Source organism: Drosophila melanogaster, chromosome 3R, assembly GCF_000001215.4.
Source record: "Drosophila melanogaster chromosome 3R".
Lineage (NCBI taxonomy): Eukaryota > Metazoa > Arthropoda > Insecta > Diptera > Drosophilidae > Drosophila > Drosophila melanogaster.
The window spans coordinates 14,555,837-14,576,109 of record NT_033777.3 but is presented as its reverse complement, the minus strand read 5'-3'; the positions used below and the strand labels follow the sequence as shown (position 1 = coordinate 14,576,109).

The 20,273-nt window shown below is 42.8% G+C and overlaps 10 protein-coding genes and 1 non-coding gene across 17 annotated transcripts in view, besides 1 other annotated feature; 7 read left to right on the top strand and 4 right to left on the bottom strand.

Moving 5' to 3' along the window:
- Positions 1-222: 222 nt before the first annotated feature.
- On the top strand, positions 223-5,638 carry CG7987 (uncharacterized protein). 2 transcript variants are annotated; one of them, NM_142118.2, is made up of 6 exons: positions 223-339; positions 1,225-1,562; positions 1,628-2,384; positions 2,476-2,900; positions 2,973-3,687; positions 3,749-5,638. In NM_142118.2, exons 2-6 carry the CDS (start codon positions 1,237-1,239, stop codon positions 5,375-5,377), a joined length of 3,852 nt encoding a protein of 1,283 aa, NP_650375.1. In that variant the 5' UTR covers positions 223-339; positions 1,225-1,236; the 3' UTR covers positions 5,378-5,638. The 2 variants fall into 2 exon arrangements, with proteins under 2 accessions (NP_650375.1, NP_731922.1); NM_169587.2 differs by having other exon boundaries at positions 1,051-1,562.
- Positions 5,639-6,238: 600 nt separating this feature from the next.
- asRNA:CR44095 (antisense RNA:CR44095) lies at positions 6,239-7,148 on the bottom strand. The gene is made up of 2 exons (NR_074015.1): positions 7,097-7,148; positions 6,239-6,962 (listed from the first exon to the last, which is right to left on the bottom strand).
- Cys (Cystatin-like) lies at positions 6,466-7,007 on the top strand. Its single transcript, NM_057508.4, has 2 exons — positions 6,466-6,686; positions 6,745-7,007. The coding sequence occupies exons 1-2, from the start codon at positions 6,502-6,504 to the stop codon at positions 6,938-6,940; spliced, it is 381 nt and encodes a 126-aa protein (NP_476856.1). The 5' UTR covers positions 6,466-6,501; the 3' UTR covers positions 6,941-7,007.
- Positions 7,149-7,262: 114 nt separating the features above from the next.
- Positions 7,263-8,499, top strand: CG8066 (uncharacterized protein). 2 transcript variants are annotated; one of them, NM_142117.2, is made up of 2 exons: positions 7,263-7,446; positions 7,511-8,499. In NM_142117.2, exons 1-2 carry the CDS (start codon positions 7,325-7,327, stop codon positions 7,701-7,703), a joined length of 315 nt encoding a protein of 104 aa, NP_650374.1. In that variant the 5' UTR covers positions 7,263-7,324; the 3' UTR covers positions 7,704-8,499. The 2 variants fall into 2 exon arrangements, with proteins under 2 accessions (NP_650374.1, NP_001262569.1); NM_001275640.1 differs by having other exon boundaries at positions 7,511-8,029.
- A 181-nt stretch (positions 8,500-8,680) lies between these two features.
- On the top strand, positions 8,681-9,678 carry CG31313 (uncharacterized protein). Of its 3 annotated transcripts, none has more exons than NM_169586.2 (3): positions 8,681-8,771; positions 8,830-8,945; positions 9,104-9,678. In NM_169586.2, exons 1-3 carry the CDS (start codon positions 8,712-8,714, stop codon positions 9,300-9,302), a joined length of 375 nt encoding a protein of 124 aa, NP_731919.1. In that variant the 5' UTR covers positions 8,681-8,711; the 3' UTR covers positions 9,303-9,678. The 3 variants fall into 3 exon arrangements, with proteins under 3 accessions (NP_731919.1, NP_001262568.1, NP_001262567.1); NM_001275639.1 differs by having other exon boundaries at positions 8,830-8,956; positions 9,104-9,530; NM_001275638.1 differs by having other exon boundaries at positions 9,104-9,366.
- On the bottom strand, positions 9,597-10,183 carry CG14852 (uncharacterized protein). The gene has a single exon (NM_142116.2). The coding sequence runs from the start codon at positions 10,162-10,164 to the stop codon at positions 9,640-9,642; it is 525 nt and encodes a 174-aa protein (NP_650373.1). The 5' UTR covers positions 10,165-10,183; the 3' UTR covers positions 9,597-9,639.
- A 698-nt stretch (positions 10,184-10,881) lies between these two features.
- Positions 10,882-10,925: a mobile genetic element.
- A 379-nt stretch (positions 10,926-11,304) lies between these two features.
- CG8087 (uncharacterized protein) lies at positions 11,305-11,787 on the top strand. Its single transcript, NM_169585.2, has one exon. The coding sequence runs from the start codon at positions 11,328-11,330 to the stop codon at positions 11,754-11,756; it is 429 nt and encodes a 142-aa protein (NP_731917.1). The 5' UTR covers positions 11,305-11,327; the 3' UTR covers positions 11,757-11,787.
- Positions 11,788-13,264: 1,477 nt separating this feature from the next.
- On the bottom strand, positions 13,265-13,770 carry CG14851 (uncharacterized protein). Its single transcript, NM_142115.2, has one exon. It carries the CDS (start codon positions 13,746-13,748, stop codon positions 13,290-13,292), a length of 459 nt encoding a protein of 152 aa, NP_650372.1. The 5' UTR covers positions 13,749-13,770; the 3' UTR covers positions 13,265-13,289.
- An 818-nt stretch (positions 13,771-14,588) lies between these two features.
- Jig lies at positions 14,589-15,175 on the bottom strand. The gene has a single exon (NM_142114.3). It carries the CDS (start codon positions 15,126-15,128, stop codon positions 14,652-14,654), a length of 477 nt encoding a protein of 158 aa, NP_650371.1. The 5' UTR covers positions 15,129-15,175; the 3' UTR covers positions 14,589-14,651.
- Positions 15,176-16,055: 880 nt separating this feature from the next.
- Positions 16,056-16,944, top strand: CG14854 (uncharacterized protein). The gene is made up of 4 exons (NM_001104321.2): positions 16,056-16,119; positions 16,176-16,214; positions 16,320-16,408; positions 16,474-16,944. Exons 1-4 carry the CDS (start codon positions 16,063-16,065, stop codon positions 16,847-16,849), a joined length of 561 nt encoding a protein of 186 aa, NP_001097791.1. The 5' UTR covers positions 16,056-16,062; the 3' UTR covers positions 16,850-16,944.
- Positions 16,945-17,805: 861 nt separating this feature from the next.
- The window catches only part of Pde6 (Phosphodiesterase 6), a 44,404-nt gene continuing 41,936 nt past the window's right edge, over positions 17,806-20,273 (top strand). Inside the window, exon 1 of one of the 3 annotated variants that reach the window (NM_142112.5) lies at positions 17,806-18,598. The gene's annotated coding sequence lies outside the window, so the exon portion shown is untranslated. Of the gene's footprint in view, positions 18,599-20,011; positions 20,192-20,273 lie in introns of those variants that run through there. The other 2 variants (NM_001275637.2, NM_001300398.1) reach the window with 2 other exon arrangements.

The window sequence follows — 20,273 nt, the reverse complement described above, 5'->3', positions numbered from 1 at the left end:
CAGCCTTTTGTTTTTCAACACGTGTTTATCAACAAATTAGTATTAAGAAAATCTATAGCAAATTTGAAATCCAATGAATAGACGCTATATTTTACAACCGCTACTTTACAGCACTTTTTGCCGTTAACATTGAACTATTTTATTGGATGTGGCATCGCCGTCGGCAGGTGGCAGCCCCCACCGAGCCGAGAATAGCAGTGGGAAGAAGAACAAGAACGGGCAACGCAATGGCAATTCCTCTTTCTCCGGTCGTTCGTGAACATTTTGCGAGAAAACTTTTCGCCGCATTTAAAAACGTTAAAGACGAAGCATGCGAACGGCATAAACACTGGATTTAAGGTAAAACAACGCAGCAACAGTACTTAGTGGACGGTAGACCTATTTAACCTCAAAATGACACCGACAAACTCGGCTGAAAATTAAAAATAAAATATTCCAAAGTATCGGCTGTGCAAGAATTTTGGGCGTGTGATGTGTGATGTAATAGCGTGGCCGCAATGGCTGTTACCGTCTGTGGCTTTTTTTCATATAAATTAATTGGCCAGCTCTTTGTTTACGTTTACGCCAAGCTTGCGGTCTGGAATATAAATAAAAACGCCGACTTAACCTCATTTATGGTCCAAATTGGTGTTTATAAGTTGGAATATTTTGCATGTAAAAAAGCTTAGACACGAACATTGCTGTCAGGATAGGCGAGTGCCGTGAGTGGAAGCGAGATGACTAGTGTGTGCGGCGGTTGGAAATCAGTGGTGTGCAAATTTTCAAGAACGAAAATGCTAGATTCAAAATATTTTATTTTATGTGCTAACACTTAACATGTCATTAAAATTGTTAGCAGTCTCAGATACATCCGTTTAATTTGAATAATTTTCTTTTTTTAAAGATACAAAAGAATAGTTATTTCCAACAATTCAATATACAAAATTTAATCTAAGTCAAAACTATGTACTATGTGTAATATTAATACAAGCATTCTTCTGACCAGTAGTTCAGTTAATTTGTATTTTGCAATTCATTATATTTTATTATCTAGCTATTTTTTTTTTAAAGTAACTATTGAATGTCATCGACCAAAGATCTGGCAACGCCGTAGTCGCTCTCCCTCTCCCACCGTCTTCGGCCTTTTTGAGCACATGTGCCACCGATTGTTGCTCGCAACGGATATTTTTGTGCCTCCCGTTTGTTTATGTGTGCAACGAAGTGAGAGAACTGCATATTTTGCAGGGCTAGCGAGTGATGAACAACCAGCGATATGGCGGCATCCAGTGGATACAGCACCACGTTTCCGCGGGCGACTCCTCCGAGGTGGACATCCTGGAGTCGGATGGTGGAGCAGGGGCCTCGGGTGAGGATCTGGACCATGTGGCGGCCGAGAATCTTATATTCATGGCCCGCGACGGTCAGCTAAGTGAGATAATGGCTGCCAACGAAGCTGGTAGAACGGTCCTGGTCACCGCCGACGGCACCACGGTGGCCTATGCGGAATCCTTCGACGATGACGCCCAGGTGGTCACCGAGGAGGTAATCACAGACGACTGGGTGCAGCACCAAGGCGCCGAGCGGTAAGTTTTGCCCTACTATGCATCTTTTGAAGTTTTTCCTATTGATTTTCTTTCCCGATTTTCAGAGTGGAGATTGCTGCCGAGCAGATAGCTGGGATTAGCAGCTCACAGGAACTGCTGGACATGGAGCAGGATGAGTACACTGCGCTGAGGCCCTATCCCTGCGACTTTTGCAGTCGGCGCTTTCGCAAGAAGGCCACCTTGAATAACCATATGCTGGCCCACCAAAATGATCGACCGCACCTCTGCAAGCTGTGTGGAGCGCGATTCTCACGACGAGCAGAGCTCATTAGTCACTTCAAGGCCCACGCAGAGGCCCAGGATGCCGCCGATGCCGAGGCAGCAGCGGCGGCAGCCGATTCGTCTTCTGCCATTAAATTCGAGCATCAGACGCAGCGGCAACTGGACGATCACTACTACGAGCAGGAATGGCCACTCTTCCAACATCAACAGGAGCAGGAAAACGCGCAACAGAATGTCCATCAACAGCATCAGATTGTGGAAGAGGGCGGGATTCAGCTGGTGGCCAGTTACCCAGACACGGTAGCTCAACCAGCAGCTCCGTCGCGAGGCAGAATCAGTCGGTTGAAGCCCAAGGAAGAAAGCAGCCAGTTCATTGTGATTTCCGACAAGTCGGTGGAGGACTCTAGGCCATACATGGAGCCTGAGCCGGCTCAGCCTGTGGTTACCACGTCGGAGTTTATTGCTGTCGAACCGCCTCCTCAGCCAAACTTTCCGGTGCTGGATCACAGCAAACCTTTTGTGTGTCAGCAATGCGGATTGGCCTTTGCGCGGGAAAAGGCACTAGTTTCACACACCAAGGTAATACTCAACTCGAAATTTTTCCCTAAAACCAGCTTAACCAGTTCATTGACAAAATCATCCACTAATTATTCCTTTTTTTCTTCGTTAGAATCACCGCGTGGACTCACCGTTCGAATGCAACCAGTGTCAGGAGATGTTCTGGGACAACAGCAGCTTGCAGGAGCACCAGAAGACTCATCAGTTCGAGGAGAGCAACTCGGAGTACGATCCTGCCTCAGCGGAGGAGAGCGGCAGTGAATCGGAGGCAGACGAGCAGTTGTATGGCGAATTCTATTGCAACGAATGTGGGATCTCTTTTCATCGCCAGGATCTACTGCGACGTCATGCCAAGATGCACTGTAAGCCATCGGATCAGGCAGCTGTTGGTAGCAATTCCGATGTCACTGCTGGCGGAGACGTGGAGCTTGCCAAAGATTCTTCTGGTCACTGTTGCAACACTTGCGGAAAGTCCTTTCCTAGCGCTTTAGAGATGCTCGCCCATGCAGAAATCCATGCTAGGTTCCCGCCCTTCAAGTAAGTTCGGTCAAATGAACTTGATCACGAGCAGAAAACCGCATTTTAAAGGCTCATTTTGAATAACTTCAGGTGCGTCCTATGCGGCATTAGCTTTTACGAGGAGCAGGCGATTAAGCGTCACCTGCACACTCGCCATCCCAGTGAATTGAATGCCAATTCCTGCGTTCTGTGCGGCAAAGAGTGCCGCGATCGCAAGGCTCTGATAAAGCACGCCTGGGACCATTCGCGCGAGAAGTGCCATTCGTGCTCCAAGTGCGGAAAGAACTTCCACAACAAAGCGCGTCTAAAGCGGCACATGGCTTCGCATCGGGACAAGTCGGTTGTATGCGAGGTGTGCCAGGAAGAATTCCCCGACGGTCGTACGCTCTCCAACCATCGACACTCGCACAGCACTACTACGCCTGGCAAGCTTTTTCCGTGCCTCGAATGCGGCAAGACATTTGGTTCGCGCAGTTCCCAGCAGATTCACGTACGGATCCACACCGGTGAGCGGCCATATGGCTGCCGCTACTGCTGGAAGGCTTTCGCGGATGGTGGTACTCTGCGGAAGCACGAGAGAATCCACACCGGCGAGAAGCCATATGCCTGCTCCGTCTGCCCACGCGCCTTTAACCAACGGGTAGTGCTGCGGGAACACATTCGCTCCCATCATTCTGGGCTGGATGTAGCGCGGAACACCTATCACTGCACAGTCTGTTCCGAAGACCTGGCATCGTCCAATGACCTTATTCAGCACCTGATCCAACACAGTGATTCAAACACAGCTAAGCAGCGACAGCCCGTTGTAAGTAAAATCCTTTGTTTCGAGAGACTTGATAAATTAAAAGAATTGAATTGTTTTTTAGACGGGACCGCGCAAGTACAAGCGTCGCCGTAAGCTACAGCCTCACGAGATCGCTCACATGCGGGCGGCGAACAAGCATGTCAACGGTGATGAGGAAGAGGCCATAGGAGAAGGCGATGCAGAGGAGTGTGCCAGTGACATCGATTTCTGCGACTTTGATGTGGAGAACGTGGACGATATCTTCGACATGGCCGAATCACCCAAAAAAGAAAAGCGAAAGAGGGGCTCGGCAGCCACAAAAGCTGATGCCAAACCCGTGACCAATGGGAAAGCGGCAAAACCTGCCCAAGATAAGGGCAAAGCTAAGCCAAGATATGATTCCACCAGCAGTCAGCAATCGGATCGCCTTTGGGAGGAAAAGTTCCTGCACGACAGTCAAGTGGCTCTGTTTCAGATCGATTCGCTGGTAGTGGTCAACGACACTCATTTGCAGCCTGCTAGCTCCGCTGTGTCTGCTAACATACCCAACACAAGAGGTGGATCGAAGCAGCAGGGAAAAGTTCAGGCGAAGTCTGTAGAAGGAGCCGAAAATTTGAATAGCTCAGCTACCACATCTGACACTACATTCTCCGCCTCCACCTCCACTGCCAGCACTCGGAGCCGCAAGAGGGCAGCAACCACTAAAACAGCCAGCAAAGCACCTCCTGCCAGTAATTCGCGACCTCGAATGATTCACACAGAGAAAGCCAAGGTGACAAAAGGAGTTGGCGGAGACTCCACTAGTAGTTCGGCAAAGAAAACGCGCTCGAAGACCTATATAAGTCGCACGGAGTCGCACAATCTGAGCCTCGACAAATCCCGCAGCAGTGCCTCAAATATGGTGGATGACTATGAAATCATTTCTCCAGCTACTCATCCGCCAAATCAGATCAGCTCCAGTCCCTTGCACATCAAACAGGAGCAGGAACAACAACAGCGTGTTCAACTTATGTACGATGATAACCTACTGATAGATGCTGCTCTGCTCAGGGAGAAGACTTATGAGAAGTTTAATCCGAGCATTGTTAATGATCTGGAGGAGATCCTCCGCTCTCCACTGAAGCACGAGAGAAATTCTCGTCTTCGCTTTACCAGCGAGTCATCCACCACGCCACAATATTTGCACGAAGAGGAGCAAAACCTTATAAAAATTGAACCAACTTCTCCGGATCTGCGGGAAATGTTGGAGGGTCAGCAAAGAGTCATCGCTCATAGCGGCAGCACTCCTTCGTCCTCTTCATCTGCTAGAACTTCCAGACATCTGCGACAAATCACTGCCAATGGTGCACGGGCAGGCAGCAAGAGAACAACAGGTGGCGTAGCCAGCAAGACGTCGGCATCCCCGGGAGTGGTGGCCAAAAAATCGAACACTGCCACCAAGGTGAGCAGCAGCAGCTCATCCTCGTACCTCTCGTACGGGGTGGATTCCTACAATGTAAACGTACCTGCCAGTGCCAACAACGGCGATGTGGGCAGCGGATTCTTTTCCATCTCGGAGGTCGTTTCCGCAGCTGACGCCGCGGATGCGGCTGCTAAAGCGGCGGCAGCTGGTAAATCGGAGCGGAAAACTCGCAGTTTCGAGTGCGAAATGTGCTCGGCCATCTTTTATGATCGCACCCAGCTGCTGGAACATGTGCACATTCACATTTAAATGGAAGCTACCTAAACCACTCGCCCGGAGCCTTGTATTTTTGAAACATCTTATCCTTATATACAAACAAAATCGGAGTAAATTACCTCAAGGTATCGTGCATCGAAAAATATCGTTGATTTATGCGTTATTTAAAATATGGAACCTAAACCTATTATAGAGAGAATAGTTCGTAAGGCTTTTAAGTTTGTACCTCAGCTTTTGTTTTGAAGAATTGGTATGCTGGAATAAATACATCATTAAATGGTTTTTCATTACCTTAAATTTTGCTATCACGTATAGATTGAATCTGATTGATAAGATGGGCTCATGTAACCTTTTCTGATGTTTGAAATCTCTCCTAGAAATCTTAAATTTTCTTGGAAACTGCGATAGTGGCATGTAATATACTTTTTATAATTGGTTAAATGTTTATAAACTTGCACATGTGGGTCTTAATACATATCGACTGACCTTTGTAGTACATACTCATAGAAACACTGATAAGAGCATACCGGAAGTCTGTGTGTAATTTGAAGCCATGATTATATGTTTTCATATGTGGTGTACGGTGACTTGTTTTCGGCTCATTTGCACAGATTTTCAATTAAAGCCGCAACTGCTAACTGAAGTAGAGATCAAAACGATTCTCACAGAAAAGCGGCTTTCGCCCATCTGATAAATCAATTAATTACCGCCAATGAGCCGTATTAGAATATAAGTAAACGATTTCATTTGCATATGCATATTTATTAATCATGGAAATAGATTCTTATTTAAAGGGGGCGCACCTTTGAATATTGACTATAAATATTTGAATATTGACTATAAATATTTGGATAGTAGCTGCGAAAATATCAGGACACGTAGATACCGTAGTTTATGTTCTAAAAAAAAATATTTCGAATCTTAAAACTATTTTTTCACTTATTTTGCCTTTCTAAGCAATTTTCTTAAATATTGTAAACCCCGAGTGAGGTTCTGGTTATTGATAGTTCTGATGATGGGCCAGTCAAGTCTTGGATCGATGGCATAGAGAGCCTATTGTATTTTTCCATTGTTGATCTCCCACTGAGATGGCAGGTATAAAATGGGCCACATCGCCGGGTGTTCATCAGTTCTCTCAGAGTCGTCGAGCGAGCAACATGAACGTAGTAAAATCTTTGTGTATTTTGGGTCTGGTTCTCGTCAGCTTGATTGCCACCCAAGCAGCCGATGAGCAGGTGGTAGGCGGTGTCAGCCAGTTGGAGGGAAACAGCAGGAAGGAGGCTCTGGAACTTCTGGATGCCACTCTCGCACAGTTGGCCACCGGAGATGGTCCCAGCTACAAGTGAGTTAGAACTGAGTTCCGAATTTAAAATTCATACTAATTGATCTGCTGATCTTAGGGCAATCAATGTGACCTCTGTGACGGGTCAGGTCGTAGCTGGAAGTCTTAACACCTACGAGGTGGAACTTGACAATGGATCCGACAAAAAGCAGTGCACCGTGAAGATCTGGACTCAGCCATGGCTCAAGGAGAACGGCACCAACATCAAGATCAAGTGCTCTGGTGACGATGGCGAACTGGACCGCACCTGGTAGAAGATTCTTCGTGAGAATTGCCCTGAAAGAAATAATAATAAAAAAAAAAACAAGATACACGTGATTTAAAAAATGATTTTTGATTAATTTTCGGGGAACTATTGTTGCAAAGTATCCAATATATTGTTGGGAAAAATAATAGGAGTGTATAAATACTTGATTTGCTTTGTTTACGTTCCGTGCTAACCAATTCCCATCGCTAGGCAATTACACACATACTATACATATACATATATAAGATACTATATATTTATTGAGATAACAACCATAGAAGCTTTCACTCCAACAAAAGCTCCAGAAGCTGACTCACAATCGGAACGGAACAGAGTGATATCATTTCATGTTTTGGTTTTGGTTTTGTTGAGTTTTGCTACTATCGCCGCCATGTCCAACGTTCCAATTGTAGGCGGGATCAGTCAGCTGGAGGGGAATGAGAGGAAGGAGGCTCTGGAACTCCTCGATGCCACCCTCGCACAGTTGGCCAACGGAGATGGACCCAGCTACAAGTGAGTTAAGGCTAAACTCGGTCTAGAGCTTGCCACTTATTAATTGATTTTACTCCAATTGAAGGGCACTTAATGTAACCTCTGTGACGGGTCAGGTCGTAGCTGGAAGACTCAACACCTACGAGGTGCAGCTGGACAATGGATCCGAGATAAAACAGGGCACTGTGCAGATCTGGAGTCGCGCATGGCTAAAGGAGAACGGCACCAACATCAAGATCAAGTTCCCGGGTGAGGACGAACTGGACCACACCTGGTAGAAGGTTTTACCTTAGACCTACATACAGTTTAACTCTTATCTTAAATGTTATACATATGTTATATACTGGACTTAATTATAGATACCCTTAGGGGGGAACCATATTCTTGCGACCTCAGGTAGCGTACAGAAGAGAGCCTTACCTTTACTATCTGGGAGGATTTGTGTACATTTGGTTACATTAAAACATGATCCGATGGAAAAGGTTCTCTTGGGTTTCAGGTACAAGCCGGTGAAGTAGGTTATAAAACTGTTCCGATGTTGGTTAACCAGTTCTGTTGGCATAACCAGTTTGTTTATATCTCAATATATATATCTCAATAGGTGAATCGTATTATCTTTTCTCTCAACTATTGTGTGTGTTTAATTAGTCAGCGTGGGCGTCATCAGCGGTGTCAGTGGATGTTACAAATAATAATTCCCCCTTTCTTGCTGATAATAAGCTTGTTTTTTTTAAATAATCAGAAGACCTTTCGAAAACAATAGACATTAGTAATTTATCAGAAACACAACTGGCAACTGGTAACTAAACTAAAAGCGTCAGTAAACTCCACCCCCTAAAGTCATATATTCATTCTTATCAACCTTCATTGAATAATCATTATCTCTCGAAAAGTAGAAATGAAAACTTTAAACATTTGCTAACGACTGACTCAAATAAAGGTGTACTCACACAGAATGATTAGTCCATACAATGTTAATGCTCCTGACCTGGGCAAACAATTAAAATGATATCACAAAACGACAGGCCTGTGCAAAACCAAAGTAAAATATTAACCAATAAACTGAAGATTAAGTAAAAAAAAAGATTCAAAACAAGCGGTTTCAGGTTTGAGTGCACACTACTTGGCGCCTCTCCTTCTTTGGGGGCCGGTTGGCGTTGATCGCGAATAAATAAATATACATACAATATATTCTCGGCGAGCAATCCGATGATCTCGGTTTCCTCTATAAAAGCGGTCTTCTATGCGCCGTGTTTGCTCAGTTTGGAACAAGTGTTTCGAGGGAAATGCAGTCCGTGAAAGTGATCTTTGTTCTGTCTGTGACCCTGGCGGTTGCCTTTGCTAACGTGAGTTCGAGCTGATATTGTTATTATTTGATATTTGCCTGACTTGTCAAAACAAAAGCCGAGGTTGCCGCCCGGTGCCCCGAAGCCGCTGGATGGAGATGACTTATCCAAGGCTAAGGAGCTCTTGGACACAACGCTCGCCAAACTTGCCACAGGAGATGGTCCCAATTATCAGTAAGTATAAGGTAATTAATTTTGGAAAAATTTCGATGATAAACGGCAACAGAACAAGTGTAATCTTATCAATATAATTAAAGCATGACGTGATTTATTTTTGATTAGAAATAACAAAAGAATGAGAGATTTTAAAATAGTGTTCATGCTCGTTTCAGGGTAGTGAATGTGATCTCGGCATCTAGCCAACTGGTGGCTGGGTCGCTCTACAAATTCGAGGTGAAGCTGTCCAACGGAGCCGAGACCAAGGAGTGCAACGTAAAGATCTGGGACAGGCCATGGCTGCATGAGCAGGGGGAGGCCACCAATGTGAAGGTCCAGTGCAAGGATGAAGATGTGCTCGAGAAGACCTGGTAGGGCGTCATTGCTGTGTTTAACCATACAATTTGCAATACAATAAAGGTGCAATCTCTGGTGCTTGAGAAATGGGACAATAATTTTTCGAAGCTTGCCTACTCCGGTGACTCCCAGAAATGATTGTGCTTATATCATGAACTGTGATAATTAATTTGTGCGGATTGTGCAGTAACCAGTTTTTCTTTATATTTAAAACAAAATGTTATCACGTCTGTGTGAATAACTAGCTAGAAGGCAAAAACCAAACCCAAGACGTCTTAACCGATCTTTTGGCGATACTTGCGAACTTTCTTTAGGATATGCAATTTATTTATACATTTATTTTGTAGGCACAAAATTAAATGCTATTGGTTCTGCTTAGCCTGTTATTCCTGTTATTGCGACGGTTCCTCCTGCGCCGAGCCTGCTGAGCCCGGCGACGTCGAGCGCGTTGAGCCCGCTGGCGGCGCCTCCGACGGTTGTTCCGCTTGTTGTTGCCGCTGTTGTTGCTGCTGCCGCTTCCGGAATCGGGGGTGCTATCTGGCGATCCTGTTGAAGGACTAGTGTTATCGCCTGTTGAAGGAGAGGTCGATGGGGAGGTGCTTCCATCAGTGGGCGTGGTGCTTCCATCAGTGGGCGTGGTGCTTCCATCAGTGGGCGTGGTGCTTCCATCAGTGGGCGTCGTGCTTCCATCAGTGGGCGTGTTGCTTCCATCAGTGGGCGTCGTGCTTCCATCAGTGGGCGTGGTGCTTCCATCAGTGGGCGTGGTGCTTCCATCAGTAGGCGTTGTGCTTCCATCGGTGGGATCGTCTTCGGCAAAACTGTAGCTGGAAAAGCACAGGACCAGAAGGCCAAGGCTCAAAAGTAGAGTGGTCGTCCTCATAGCTGGTATTGCCTTGAATGGATGGGCTTGGATGATGATCTCGAGATGATTGCTATGCTTTTATACCTCTTGTACAGTCTTTGGTACCATTGTAAGGATGGTCGACAGCTGTGACAACAAATCGATTGAAAAGAAGTTTTTCGTATTACCGAATTCCGACAGCTGCCCAAATACCACGCGAATTAGACAAAAAGCTTTTATTTAATAAATTCGTTCTTTCGTTCCTATTAAGACATTGGTTAGCCAAATACAGGCGGCATCGCGTATTTCATATCGGACAACATCAAGATCTAGTACAATATCGCGTTGATCGAAAGCTGATCGGTACACAACTAAGAAGTTAGTTAGTAGAATGGCGCTGTTTTCACAGCTGGATTTTAGGCGCTTTTTAAAATAGGCTTCTATTAATTAATTCTCAATACTCAATATTTGGCAAAACGGTCATGAAATTTTTGATTATTATTTTTCTTGCCATTTCCTATGGATTAGGACCGCATTCCAAACTGTCAAAATGATGGCTAAGCAGAAAAGAGTTTCTAACCAAATTGCCAAAGGACAATTTGTAGTTGTTGTTGTTAATTCATTATAACTGCGTAAATTCATGACTATTTTTAAAATAAAAAGAAATTAATAAATAAAGATTTATTCTCCTTTTAAAGAGTCGTTATCAATCAATTTTTCTGCCCCATAGGTGGCGCTGTACCACTGTTCTTCTTTTAGCTGAGTAACGAGTATCTGTTAGTCGAGAAAATTTAGTATAGTCCACCATGTTCTTTTAAATTATTTCGTGATTCCCAATATACTCTGGAAATCCGTAATAGTTAAAAAAATTTGTATTCCTAAAAATAATTGCATTTATTAAATTCGGTATTTGAACTTATTTCATTCAGATTTGTAAAGCCAAAATCGTTATACGCAGTTATGTTGTATGTATCATTAATACATGTATCATTAATACATCTGTACGAAGTATAAGAGTGTATTGCTCCAGCCCATCGTTTGTGCGAATTTTTCGCAAACAATATGGGAAAATAATGCAAAATGTATAGGAACCAGCTGCGTAAATTTGCCAATAATCTTTGAGTACAAAAGTCGCGTGGAATTAACTGCCTATAAAAGCCACTGCCGCCAACCATCTGCAATCCAAAATCTGAAAGTCTAAGATGAAGGCCACTACTATTCTAGCCGTTGTTTCCGTGCTCACCGCTTGTCTTTTGAGGAGCAGCGAGGCGGTGACCTGCACCGCCGATGCCACTGTCACAGGATGCATTGACTGCACCACCAATCCAACCGATTCCGAGTGCGTGGCCGAGGCAGCCGCCGATACAACCAGTACAACTGTAGCAACGCCCACCACCACCGCCACCACAACATCAGCGACGGCGACCACCACTGCGGCCTCCAGCACAAACACTTCCTCCGGACGGCGAAAGATCGTGCGCATCACCAATCTGCGCTACACCAACGTTCGGCGCATCCGCGTCAACCGGAATGGATCGGGGAGCACCACCGTCCGGAATCGGAGGCGCAGGAACAACTCCAGACGTGTCAACGTGAGGCGGGCCAATGGAAACGTTATTGTTGTCGGCTAAGTACGCGGAATTCAATAAAATGCTCAACAAGATATGGATTTGAAGAAGTAAATTTTATTTTATATCCAATTTTCTGGGAAGTATTCAATTTTTGGCTGGGTATAACAGGGATTTAGCTTCTAACAAAATCTTACCAATTTTAAAATGCGTTATGTTACAGAGAAATTTCCAGTGCATATAGAGCATTTAAAATTATAGACGGTACATTTGGGTACGTTATAATATTAAGGAGTTATTGACGATTTCTTCACCTTAACCCAATGAAATAACACATCACACATACAGAACTTTGAACTTTATTGAGCAGGGGAAACCAAAAATTTAAAAACATTAAAAAAAAACTATAAAAACTTTTTAAAAATTGGTAATTTAACTATTATATAACTCTGTTGTCTTACAAATAGAAGGTCAAGATAGGTATTATTTTGTAGAAACAGTGTTATGAAAGTTAAGAAAAACGGTAACATTGGGTTTAAATGTATTTACCTGTTGGAGAAGTAGATAATGCTCTCTTCTAATAACAAAGCTTTATAGCCAAAAAAAAAAATGTAAGACCATATTTTTCTAAATTCTCATCAAACAACAGGAGAAAACAATGCAAAAAGTCGAAACAGCTGTGTCAATAATTCGATTTAATTGATATGCTATATGATATATATATATATATTATATATATACATATATAATGTCGATGCTAACACTTAAATCAACTACATTGCAAGAGTAGCTTTGATCTTCTATTCTGGAGTCTTGATCCTGGCAGCTTGCCTGCTGGAAAGCATCTTAGCGGTCCCACCGTCGTGGGATGCATCGACTGCACCATGATGCATGACCTTCTCCACCAACAACGTGGAAGGCTTAGCCGAGGGATTCAGCTCCAAAGTCGTTTGAATCGCGAATCCCTTGAACTCGGAATGCGTGGCTGGTGGTACCACTTTGAAGTCCCCCACCGCAAATGGTGGTCAGTGAACGTTTCCCTGGAAAAAGGTCAAGTGTTGTTCATTTTCAAATAGATTACAGCTTTGATTGTTAAATAAAATTCTGCGCTATTTCTGAAAGATCCCTTTTTATTCCAAACTGCCCTTCCTAGAAGGTTTTCTTGAGTTGGTATTTAATTTTTGTGATTTTGTGTTGATCTTTTAGTAGTGCTTAATCGTAGAACTGTTCAAGGCAAGACATATAGCATACTTTTTGGATGACGCTTTTTGACTCAACTTGAATTACCCATTATTTTAGTAGATCAGACGTCGACTTGTAAATTTGAAATAAGAGATATTATTAAATTAAAAGATCAGTTTATCATTGGTTCTTATAAAAATATAATTTTTTATTTATATCATCATGAAATATCTACATATGTATATATCTTTATTCAAATAGGAAAACAACCATTTCAATTGTAATTTTATTTTAATAAAATCTAATCACTCGATTGGGTTTCTCAGTTTTACAATAATAGACAAACGTTTGATTTAATTTTCAAATATATTTATTTGATAAACAGTTTTACAATTGTAAACATTCTAACCATTTTTAACCAACTACTACGCGAACGTTTCCGCGACTGCTCCTGGAGTTGCCTTGCCTGGCGTTGTTATTCCTGCGCCTGCGGTTCCTGTTGGTGTTGGTGGAGCGCCTGCCAGAGCGGCCGTTGGAGCTGGTGGATCGAGCGGTGGTGTTGATCCGAATGCGACGGTTGACGGAGTAGCGCAGGTTGCTAACGCGGACGATCTTTCGGCTTCCGGTTCCGGTTCCGCTTGATGTCGTTGGCGCAGTGGTGGTGGTCGCAACGGTGCTCGTTGCTGGAGCCACTGTGGTTGTGGTGGATGTGGCGGCGGCTGCCTCAGCCACGCACTCGGAATCGGTTGGATTGGTGGTGCAGTTGATGCATCCAGTGACGGTGGGGTCGGCGGTGCAGGTCACCGCCTCGCTGCTCCTCAATAGGCAGGCTGCCAGGACGAGAATGGCGAAGATGATAGTTGCTGCTCTCATAGTGGATTTGTTGATTGGGGATTGTTGATTGATGGTGATGTCGGATTTTGGTTAGGCTTTTATAGTGGCTTGATCGAGGTCAAGGGGCGCTCTTCCTATCTAGCGATTTTCGCTAATATGTACGCAGCTGTTTCTATACGATCATATAAAATATTAGACATTGTTTGCTGCCAAATCGTAAACTATCGGCTGTGAATCCAAGTTGAGAAATGAACTAGTTTCACCTATTTACTCAAGAATAGAAAATGAGTATATTTTAATTTATCTGATTGAAGCCTGGTTTGACTTGTATTCATATATGATAAAACTCTCATCAGTTCGAAATATACATGACTTAAAATTTGTCAAAAATGGTGAATTTTTTCCTAAGTGTATGTATGTTATTAGAAATGGATGACTTCTTCTTTAATATTTGCCTTGTACACTATTTGCTATTGAATGTGTACCCACAAGATGATCAATGCCATCTGTGGATAGTTTTTTGCTTTTCGGTTGAAGGTTGTGTTTGTTTGTTGTACAATACAATTAGTTTAAATGGTTTCAAAATTATTTTAGAATAGAAATAGACTTGAACTTATTTGTGAAATAGATTTTCTTTATACATAAAACAAATGATTTTATCAAAATAAAGTTTTAATTATTATGTATTTCTGAGGTGAAACTATTAACTACCCAATAAAAATTTTTTCAAAGAGATATACTTCACGTTGTCGTTAAAGTACCAATTAGAAGAGATATTTTTAATTTTTGTAATAATATTTTTTCTCCTTTGTTTGAAGACAATATACTTATTTCTACACAGCGAACTCTTAAAAATTTGTTCAAACTATTTTTGTTGTTGGATGCTGAATATAGGTTTTATTTAGTATTTTTTTTTAAATTTTATAAAATCGAATGTTGGCTTTAGCCCGATTGGTTTTGCCTCCTGCGCCTTTGGGCCCTCCTCCTCCTCTGGTCCCTCCTCCTTTGTGCACGCCTCCTCCTTTGAGCGCGCCTCCTGGCCGCCATCCTCCTCCTCCTTCTGGCCACAGCAGCCGCGTTGTTTGAAGTGGGTGTGGAGTCGCTGGGCGACGTGGAGTCACTAGGTGAGCTGGTCGGAGCTGGAGTGACAGTGCCGCTTGGCGAAGTAGGCGTTGTAGATCCCGCCGGGGTCGCATCGGTGCTTCCTCCTGTGGTGGGTGTCGTGGTATCTGTTCCATCTGCGGGTTTCGTAGTGGTATTAGCGGCCTCAGCCACGCACTCCGGATCGCTTGGACTGGTGGTGCAGTCGATGCATCCAGTGACATTGGGGTCGGCGGTGCAGGTCACCGCCTCGCTACTCCTCAATAGGCAAGCGACCAGGACAAGAACTCCTGATAAGATGATCGATGTGGCCCTCATTTTCAGATTGATGGTGTCTTCGGATGGTAGCACGGTCTTATATACCGCTGTGATGATTCCAGGTGACTTATAAAACCAAAGAATATATGCAAATTTACCCAACTGGTGCTATCAAATGATTGTTTTTTTTTGATATCTATTGTATCTATATAATTGTACAAGAAGATGATAGCTAACCAATTGTCATCTGCTGGTGGGGACTTTTGTTGGAAATATATACTTGTTCAATACGTTTATCTTATACAAATAATTGCCAAATTTATTCAGCTGTTCCTATCGACTTTTGGCTTATTTCTCCGAATTCTTCACTCAGAACTTACCCTGATCGGCGTAGTTATTAAAGTTATTAAAGGTACATCACAGGGATGTCCCATCTTCAGAGTCCATTAAATATCTCAATCATTTGGGATTGTTAAGTGCGGCGGATGCAAGTCCATAAATAGTTAATATGCTATTTGTTTAGGTACAATAATCCCCTGTTTTAGATTCATGGCTTTTATGGCATAAATCCAAAGGTTTTCTTTTTATAATACATAATTGAATGCTAGTTTATGCAGCTTTCCATTTGCCAGGCACAAAATAAAGGCAGATATTAATGCAGAAAACTACCAGGCAGAAAGTTAATAGCAGTATTTTGCACTTTAAGCTCGCACTGGGTTAATTTCCCTTATTTGCGGGTATCAAAATTTTATTTGAGTACAAAATATGTTTAAATTTTAGATTCGCGTGTAAGATTTACTTTATGACTTCCCAATTGTTTGGTTGTTTTGTTTTATTTTATAATTATCATGACGTCACATCTTACATCCAAGCGAAGCGAGAACAATGAGCGTGAATATTTTAAATTCATATTTCGCAATTTAACGTAGATGCGCTGACCAGCTCTGATTTTTCAGTTAGTTTCGCTTTTAGCTGATCAGCGAACGGTTGAGCCATGGATTTGTTTAGCTCTCTGCTGCTGTGCCTGGGAATTATTTCATTACCCAATGTGGTAAGTACTTTGTGTAAATTGTTTTTGCACCCTATAATTTTTTAATGCATTTTTAGTTTACGATTTGCATTCCGCCCAATCACTGCATTGAAGATGTGAGTATGATACTGGTCTATTTAAAAACACAATTTAACTTGAACTAACACAATCTATAGTTGCTAGTCCTCCTGATTAAACACACTTTATTTTCTGTTCCACAGATGGAGGAAAGCGATGCGAAAGAGCGATTCGACTATGTACTTGGCAAATATGAGGAGGTGGAAATGAATATTCCCGGAAAACCAGTTGGGTGAGATGAACTTTAGCGCGTGTTTGGTGTTCCACTAATTGGCTTTTCATTTCCACCGCCGGCAGTTTGTATGGGAAAGTGGTTACGCATGGCGAGGCGGAGGAGCAGCACTTGGTGTTCCAGTACATGGACAATACGCTGCATGACATCATCCAGACGTGTGCGTTTGTGGTCAAGCGGAATCCCGGTGAGTGCGAGAACATCCGCACCTACTGCTCGGCCTTTCTGAGCCGCCTGCCACGCCCCCTGCTGGAGCGCAAGCCCATCAACGTGTGTGACGATGGGACGCGAGTGGCGGAGGACGAGCCGGAAACGGAAGCGGAAGACAATCCGGATGCAGATGCTGAGGGGGAGACTGATCCGCAGCAGGAGCAGGGAGTTGGTCAAGCGGAGACCACAACAGCGGAGCCGGCTAGCTCCAAATTAAGTGAATTTTATTGAGTGGGGTGCAATGTCATCCGGCGGTTTGTTCATTCATCTCGACATTTAAAAGACAATTAAACGCACAATTGTAAAATAAGTGCATAAGTAAGTGCAATTGAGATTAATTTTCTTTAACATTCAATTATCCGTTTTAAATATCTCAACTCTTATAAATTTTCACGTATTTTTATGTTTTAAGTATTTAAAAACTAAATTATACAAATAAACGAGTAATGCAATTTGTACGTTGCGTATACGACTTGTTGGCTTGCTGTAGATGGGGTTGATAATGTTTATTATAAATTAATGAGCTTTACAGAGAAAGTGCACTCTTTTTAAAAAAGTAAAACCATCTGATTTATATCATCGGAGAACTTGTAAACTAAGTATTACTCATATTTGACTACAAGTCAAACAAACAGCGCCTAAAATTATGCTTACTTCCAATGTCTACTAACATTTCCCCTTGGCTACTCAATGTCACGGCTTCCCCAGATTGAGTTAGGAAGCTCTGACAGCAACAACTATGCGGCTTTTAGTTCAACAACTGACGGCCAAAAGACTAGACCAGGCCAAGTCCGGCGCCTGCGCCGATCCCACGCTGCACAGTGGGCATATTACGGCAAAAATACAAAAATCAAGTTATTCAATTAAAATTGTTCTCCACCTATTACAAACTTTTTAAAGCTATATGGATCAAACCGCAGACAGATTGCAAACAAAAATAAAATTTATTGACAACTAAATATTTTACACGTATTCAATACAAAATACTGTATAGTAACTAACTAGCACTTAGTACTTAGTACTTTACTACCGAAAACTTAAAAAAACGCCAACATTGGATATTAAGCCACTGTACTCAATGCTGACAGAGAAAACTCTCTTTCCGACAGAAAGAGAGCGAGAGGCTTGTGCCAAATAACAGTAAACAAAGCCCAGCTGCTGCTGCTGGCGGTATAAATTCGGTTTTCAGTTGTTAACGGGGCGCCAAGGCGAACTGGAGCAGCGAAATCGGAGCACCGGAGCAGGAACAAAAGCTCCAAAACGCTGCACACCCACAAAAATTTCGGAGAAGCATAGAGAAAGACCGAGCCAGAGAGATTGCTGGGCAGGCGGTGAGAGCACCTTAGTAGAGAGTTAGAGAGAGATTCTCCCCGAGATAGATTGTTATTTGTGTTTGGCGACAGTGACGGTCCGGTCCCGTGCCGCACAGAATTATCTGCTCAGTGCTAAAGTTGTACTCGTGCTGCGTAGCTCGTGCGGGCAAGGCCGTTTCTCGACACGCCCGCCCACCCACCGCCCCGCGCGCCCTCTGCCACGCCCCCAGCAGCTGGGAGCAGCAGCTGCTTTTCAGTAGTGAAGTGCGTGCGCGTTTCGCGGCAAACGGAATTGCCGCCGGTTGTAAAACAGTCACAGGATAAAATCGAAATCAGTTCAGTTCGACTCAACCCGCTTTTTGCATAATCCAAAACGTAATTCGAAGGGCGAAACTAAAAATGTATAGCGGCGCGTAAATATACTATTTGCTATTTACTTTGCCGTGCAATTTCCAGTCTGAATCGCAGCCCACCCCCCCGTTTATCAACGAAGCGCCAGTCGAGCCGTGTTATCAGCAAACGAAGCGCGACAAAAAACACAGAAAAACGTACTACAAAAAAAAAAAAAATAATAATAAAAATAAAATAGAAAGAAACAGCACAAAGTATATGGGAAACCAAAGTGAAAAGAAAATGCATTTGAGTGCGTGAGAGTGTGTGTGCTTAGGTGAGTATTAGCCGTACGATTGTGTGTGTTCGAGGGCCTCCGGCTCAGCTGAGTGCTGAGTAAACAAACAAAAACCAACCGAAGCCAAACACAGACCCCAGCACAAATACCACCGCAAATACCACCGCCACCAGCTAAATATATGGGAGCCCTCATCCACCCACACACTCGCACGCAATTATTAGCGTTCCCCAAATCCCCCAGAAATGTGCGAATTATGAAATATTTTACCCTTGAATGTCATACGTATTAGAATTAGCGGCGTGGGGACCAGCGAGCGTTACTTTTTAGCAAGTTTTTAATACCCCATCATGCGGTGGATGCTAAGGGTATGTCCAATTTCAGAAGCTCTGGAGTCAAAACGAGCCGAAACGAAGCTGAGATTAGAATTAGAAGCTGAAAATTTGATAAACATGTGCTGTTGAATTTTACTACCACATATTCTTTTATCATTCAGCACTTTATGAGGCCAAGAATGTATAACCTATTTCTTTTTCTCTTATATTTTGTTAGAAATTTGGAAAACTAGATCATACGAACAATATACTATATATCTCAATAGTATATTCATTAGTTTGTTGCCAACCCAAAAGAATCTTTCGTTCAAATTTGAGACAATATCCGCAGACCTCAAGAATGAATGCATTTGCCCACATGTTGGACATTTACTATGCCATAATTTACAATGAGATTTTGTAGAAAACAATTAAGACTATTTCAGATTAGCACATTTTCTACAATTACCTCAGCCTGAGCTAGAAATATTTACAGCAATTTTTTGCATTGAATCGCAGAATGTAACAAATATTATTGCAAATGTTATATTTAGATATTCATTTTAGGTATTAAGATTCCTATCTTATGAAATATGGTAATGAGTTTGCAAGAAAAATGAAGTTTTGTTAATTATTCCAAATGTATGCTTAGAATAAGCGTTTTTGGGCCACTTTTTGATATTCTCAAACGGATATCCCAAAGTCGGGACACTTAAAAATATAATTTAGACTCTTTTTTTGGGTCGTTCCATGGGGAATCAGAAAAGTAGCAACTAGGACTGTGCGTGGCCCAAAAAACTTTCCTGTGACGTGCGATACCTAACGCAAATTATTCGAGTGCTGCTCCAACGCATTTTGCCACTTTCCTTAGCGCGCGCAATTTTCTTCTCGGCCGCCCTTTTGGAGACCCGCCAAAGTGTCTGTGAAATCCATTAAGTTTTGTTTTCGTTTTTTATGAACAACATTGACTTTGTCAACGGTTCGCTCGCCAACATCTCCTGGACCCACACGCACTTTTCCGAAGAGCAACTGAACTGAGCAAGTCTTTTATTTTATTTTAATACCCTCTTCTTTTTGGCCACTCTCCCGCAGATTCCCCTTGGTGGATTTTTTTACAAAAATGTTGTCAAAATTTATTGACTCACTTTCGTCCTTGTATTATCCGGCTTTATCCGTCTGCTGCTGTCTCTTTGTTGTCACACCAGCGAGCGTGACAAGTTATTTCAAAGTGAACAGGAGCTTTAAGGGTCATAAACTGGGCTTTTCACAACTTTCAACAACTCCAATTAGGTTAATTATTGGTCTGGCACAGCTATATGTGAGTATTATCTTTATGAAGTACCATTGCTAGTTTATAAAGAAACTATTTGTAAAGTTCAAATGTATTTTGTGTGATTACA

Excerpts from the sequence above, each read along its gene's own strand:
- CG7987 (NM_142118.2), top strand. The coding sequence starts at position 1,237 with ATGAACAACCAGCGATATGGCGGCATCCAGTGGATACAGCACCACGTT. Across the intron at positions 2,385-2,475 it reads CACTAGTTTCACACACCAAG|AATCACCGCGTGGACTCACC; the intron begins GTAATACTCAAC and ends TTTCTTCGTTAG. Across the intron at positions 3,688-3,748 it reads CTAAGCAGCGACAGCCCGTT|ACGGGACCGCGCAAGTACAA; the intron begins GTAAGTAAAATC and ends ATTGTTTTTTAG.
- Cys (NM_057508.4), top strand. The coding sequence starts at position 6,502 with ATGAACGTAGTAAAATCTTTGTGTATTTTGGGTCTGGTTCTCGTCAGC. Across the intron at positions 6,687-6,744 it reads GGAGATGGTCCCAGCTACAA|GGCAATCAATGTGACCTCTG; the intron begins GTGAGTTAGAAC and ends TGCTGATCTTAG.
- CG8066 (NM_142117.2), top strand. The coding sequence starts at position 7,325 with ATGTCCAACGTTCCAATTGTAGGCGGGATCAGTCAGCTGGAGGGGAAT. Across the intron at positions 7,447-7,510 it reads GGAGATGGACCCAGCTACAA|GGCACTTAATGTAACCTCTG; the intron begins GTGAGTTAAGGC and ends CTCCAATTGAAG.
- CG31313 (NM_169586.2), top strand. The coding sequence starts at position 8,712 with ATGCAGTCCGTGAAAGTGATCTTTGTTCTGTCTGTGACCCTGGCGGTT. Across the intron at positions 8,772-8,829 it reads TGGCGGTTGCCTTTGCTAAC|CCGAGGTTGCCGCCCGGTGC; the intron begins GTGAGTTCGAGC and ends TCAAAACAAAAG. Across the intron at positions 8,946-9,103 it reads GGAGATGGTCCCAATTATCA|GGTAGTGAATGTGATCTCGG; the intron begins GTAAGTATAAGG and ends TGCTCGTTTCAG.
- CG14852 (NM_142116.2), bottom strand. The coding sequence starts at position 10,164 with ATGAGGACGACCACTCTACTTTTGAGCCTTGGCCTTCTGGTCCTGTGC.
- CG8087 (NM_169585.2), top strand. The coding sequence starts at position 11,328 with ATGAAGGCCACTACTATTCTAGCCGTTGTTTCCGTGCTCACCGCTTGT.
- CG14851 (NM_142115.2), bottom strand. The coding sequence starts at position 13,748 with ATGAGAGCAGCAACTATCATCTTCGCCATTCTCGTCCTGGCAGCCTGC.
- Jig (NM_142114.3), bottom strand. The coding sequence starts at position 15,128 with ATGAGGGCCACATCGATCATCTTATCAGGAGTTCTTGTCCTGGTCGCT.
- CG14854 (NM_001104321.2), top strand. The coding sequence starts at position 16,063 with ATGGATTTGTTTAGCTCTCTGCTGCTGTGCCTGGGAATTATTTCATTA. Across the intron at positions 16,120-16,175 it reads TTATTTCATTACCCAATGTG|TTTACGATTTGCATTCCGCC; the intron begins GTAAGTACTTTG and ends ATGCATTTTTAG. Across the intron at positions 16,409-16,473 it reads ATTCCCGGAAAACCAGTTGG|TTTGTATGGGAAAGTGGTTA; the intron begins GTGAGATGAACT and ends CACCGCCGGCAG.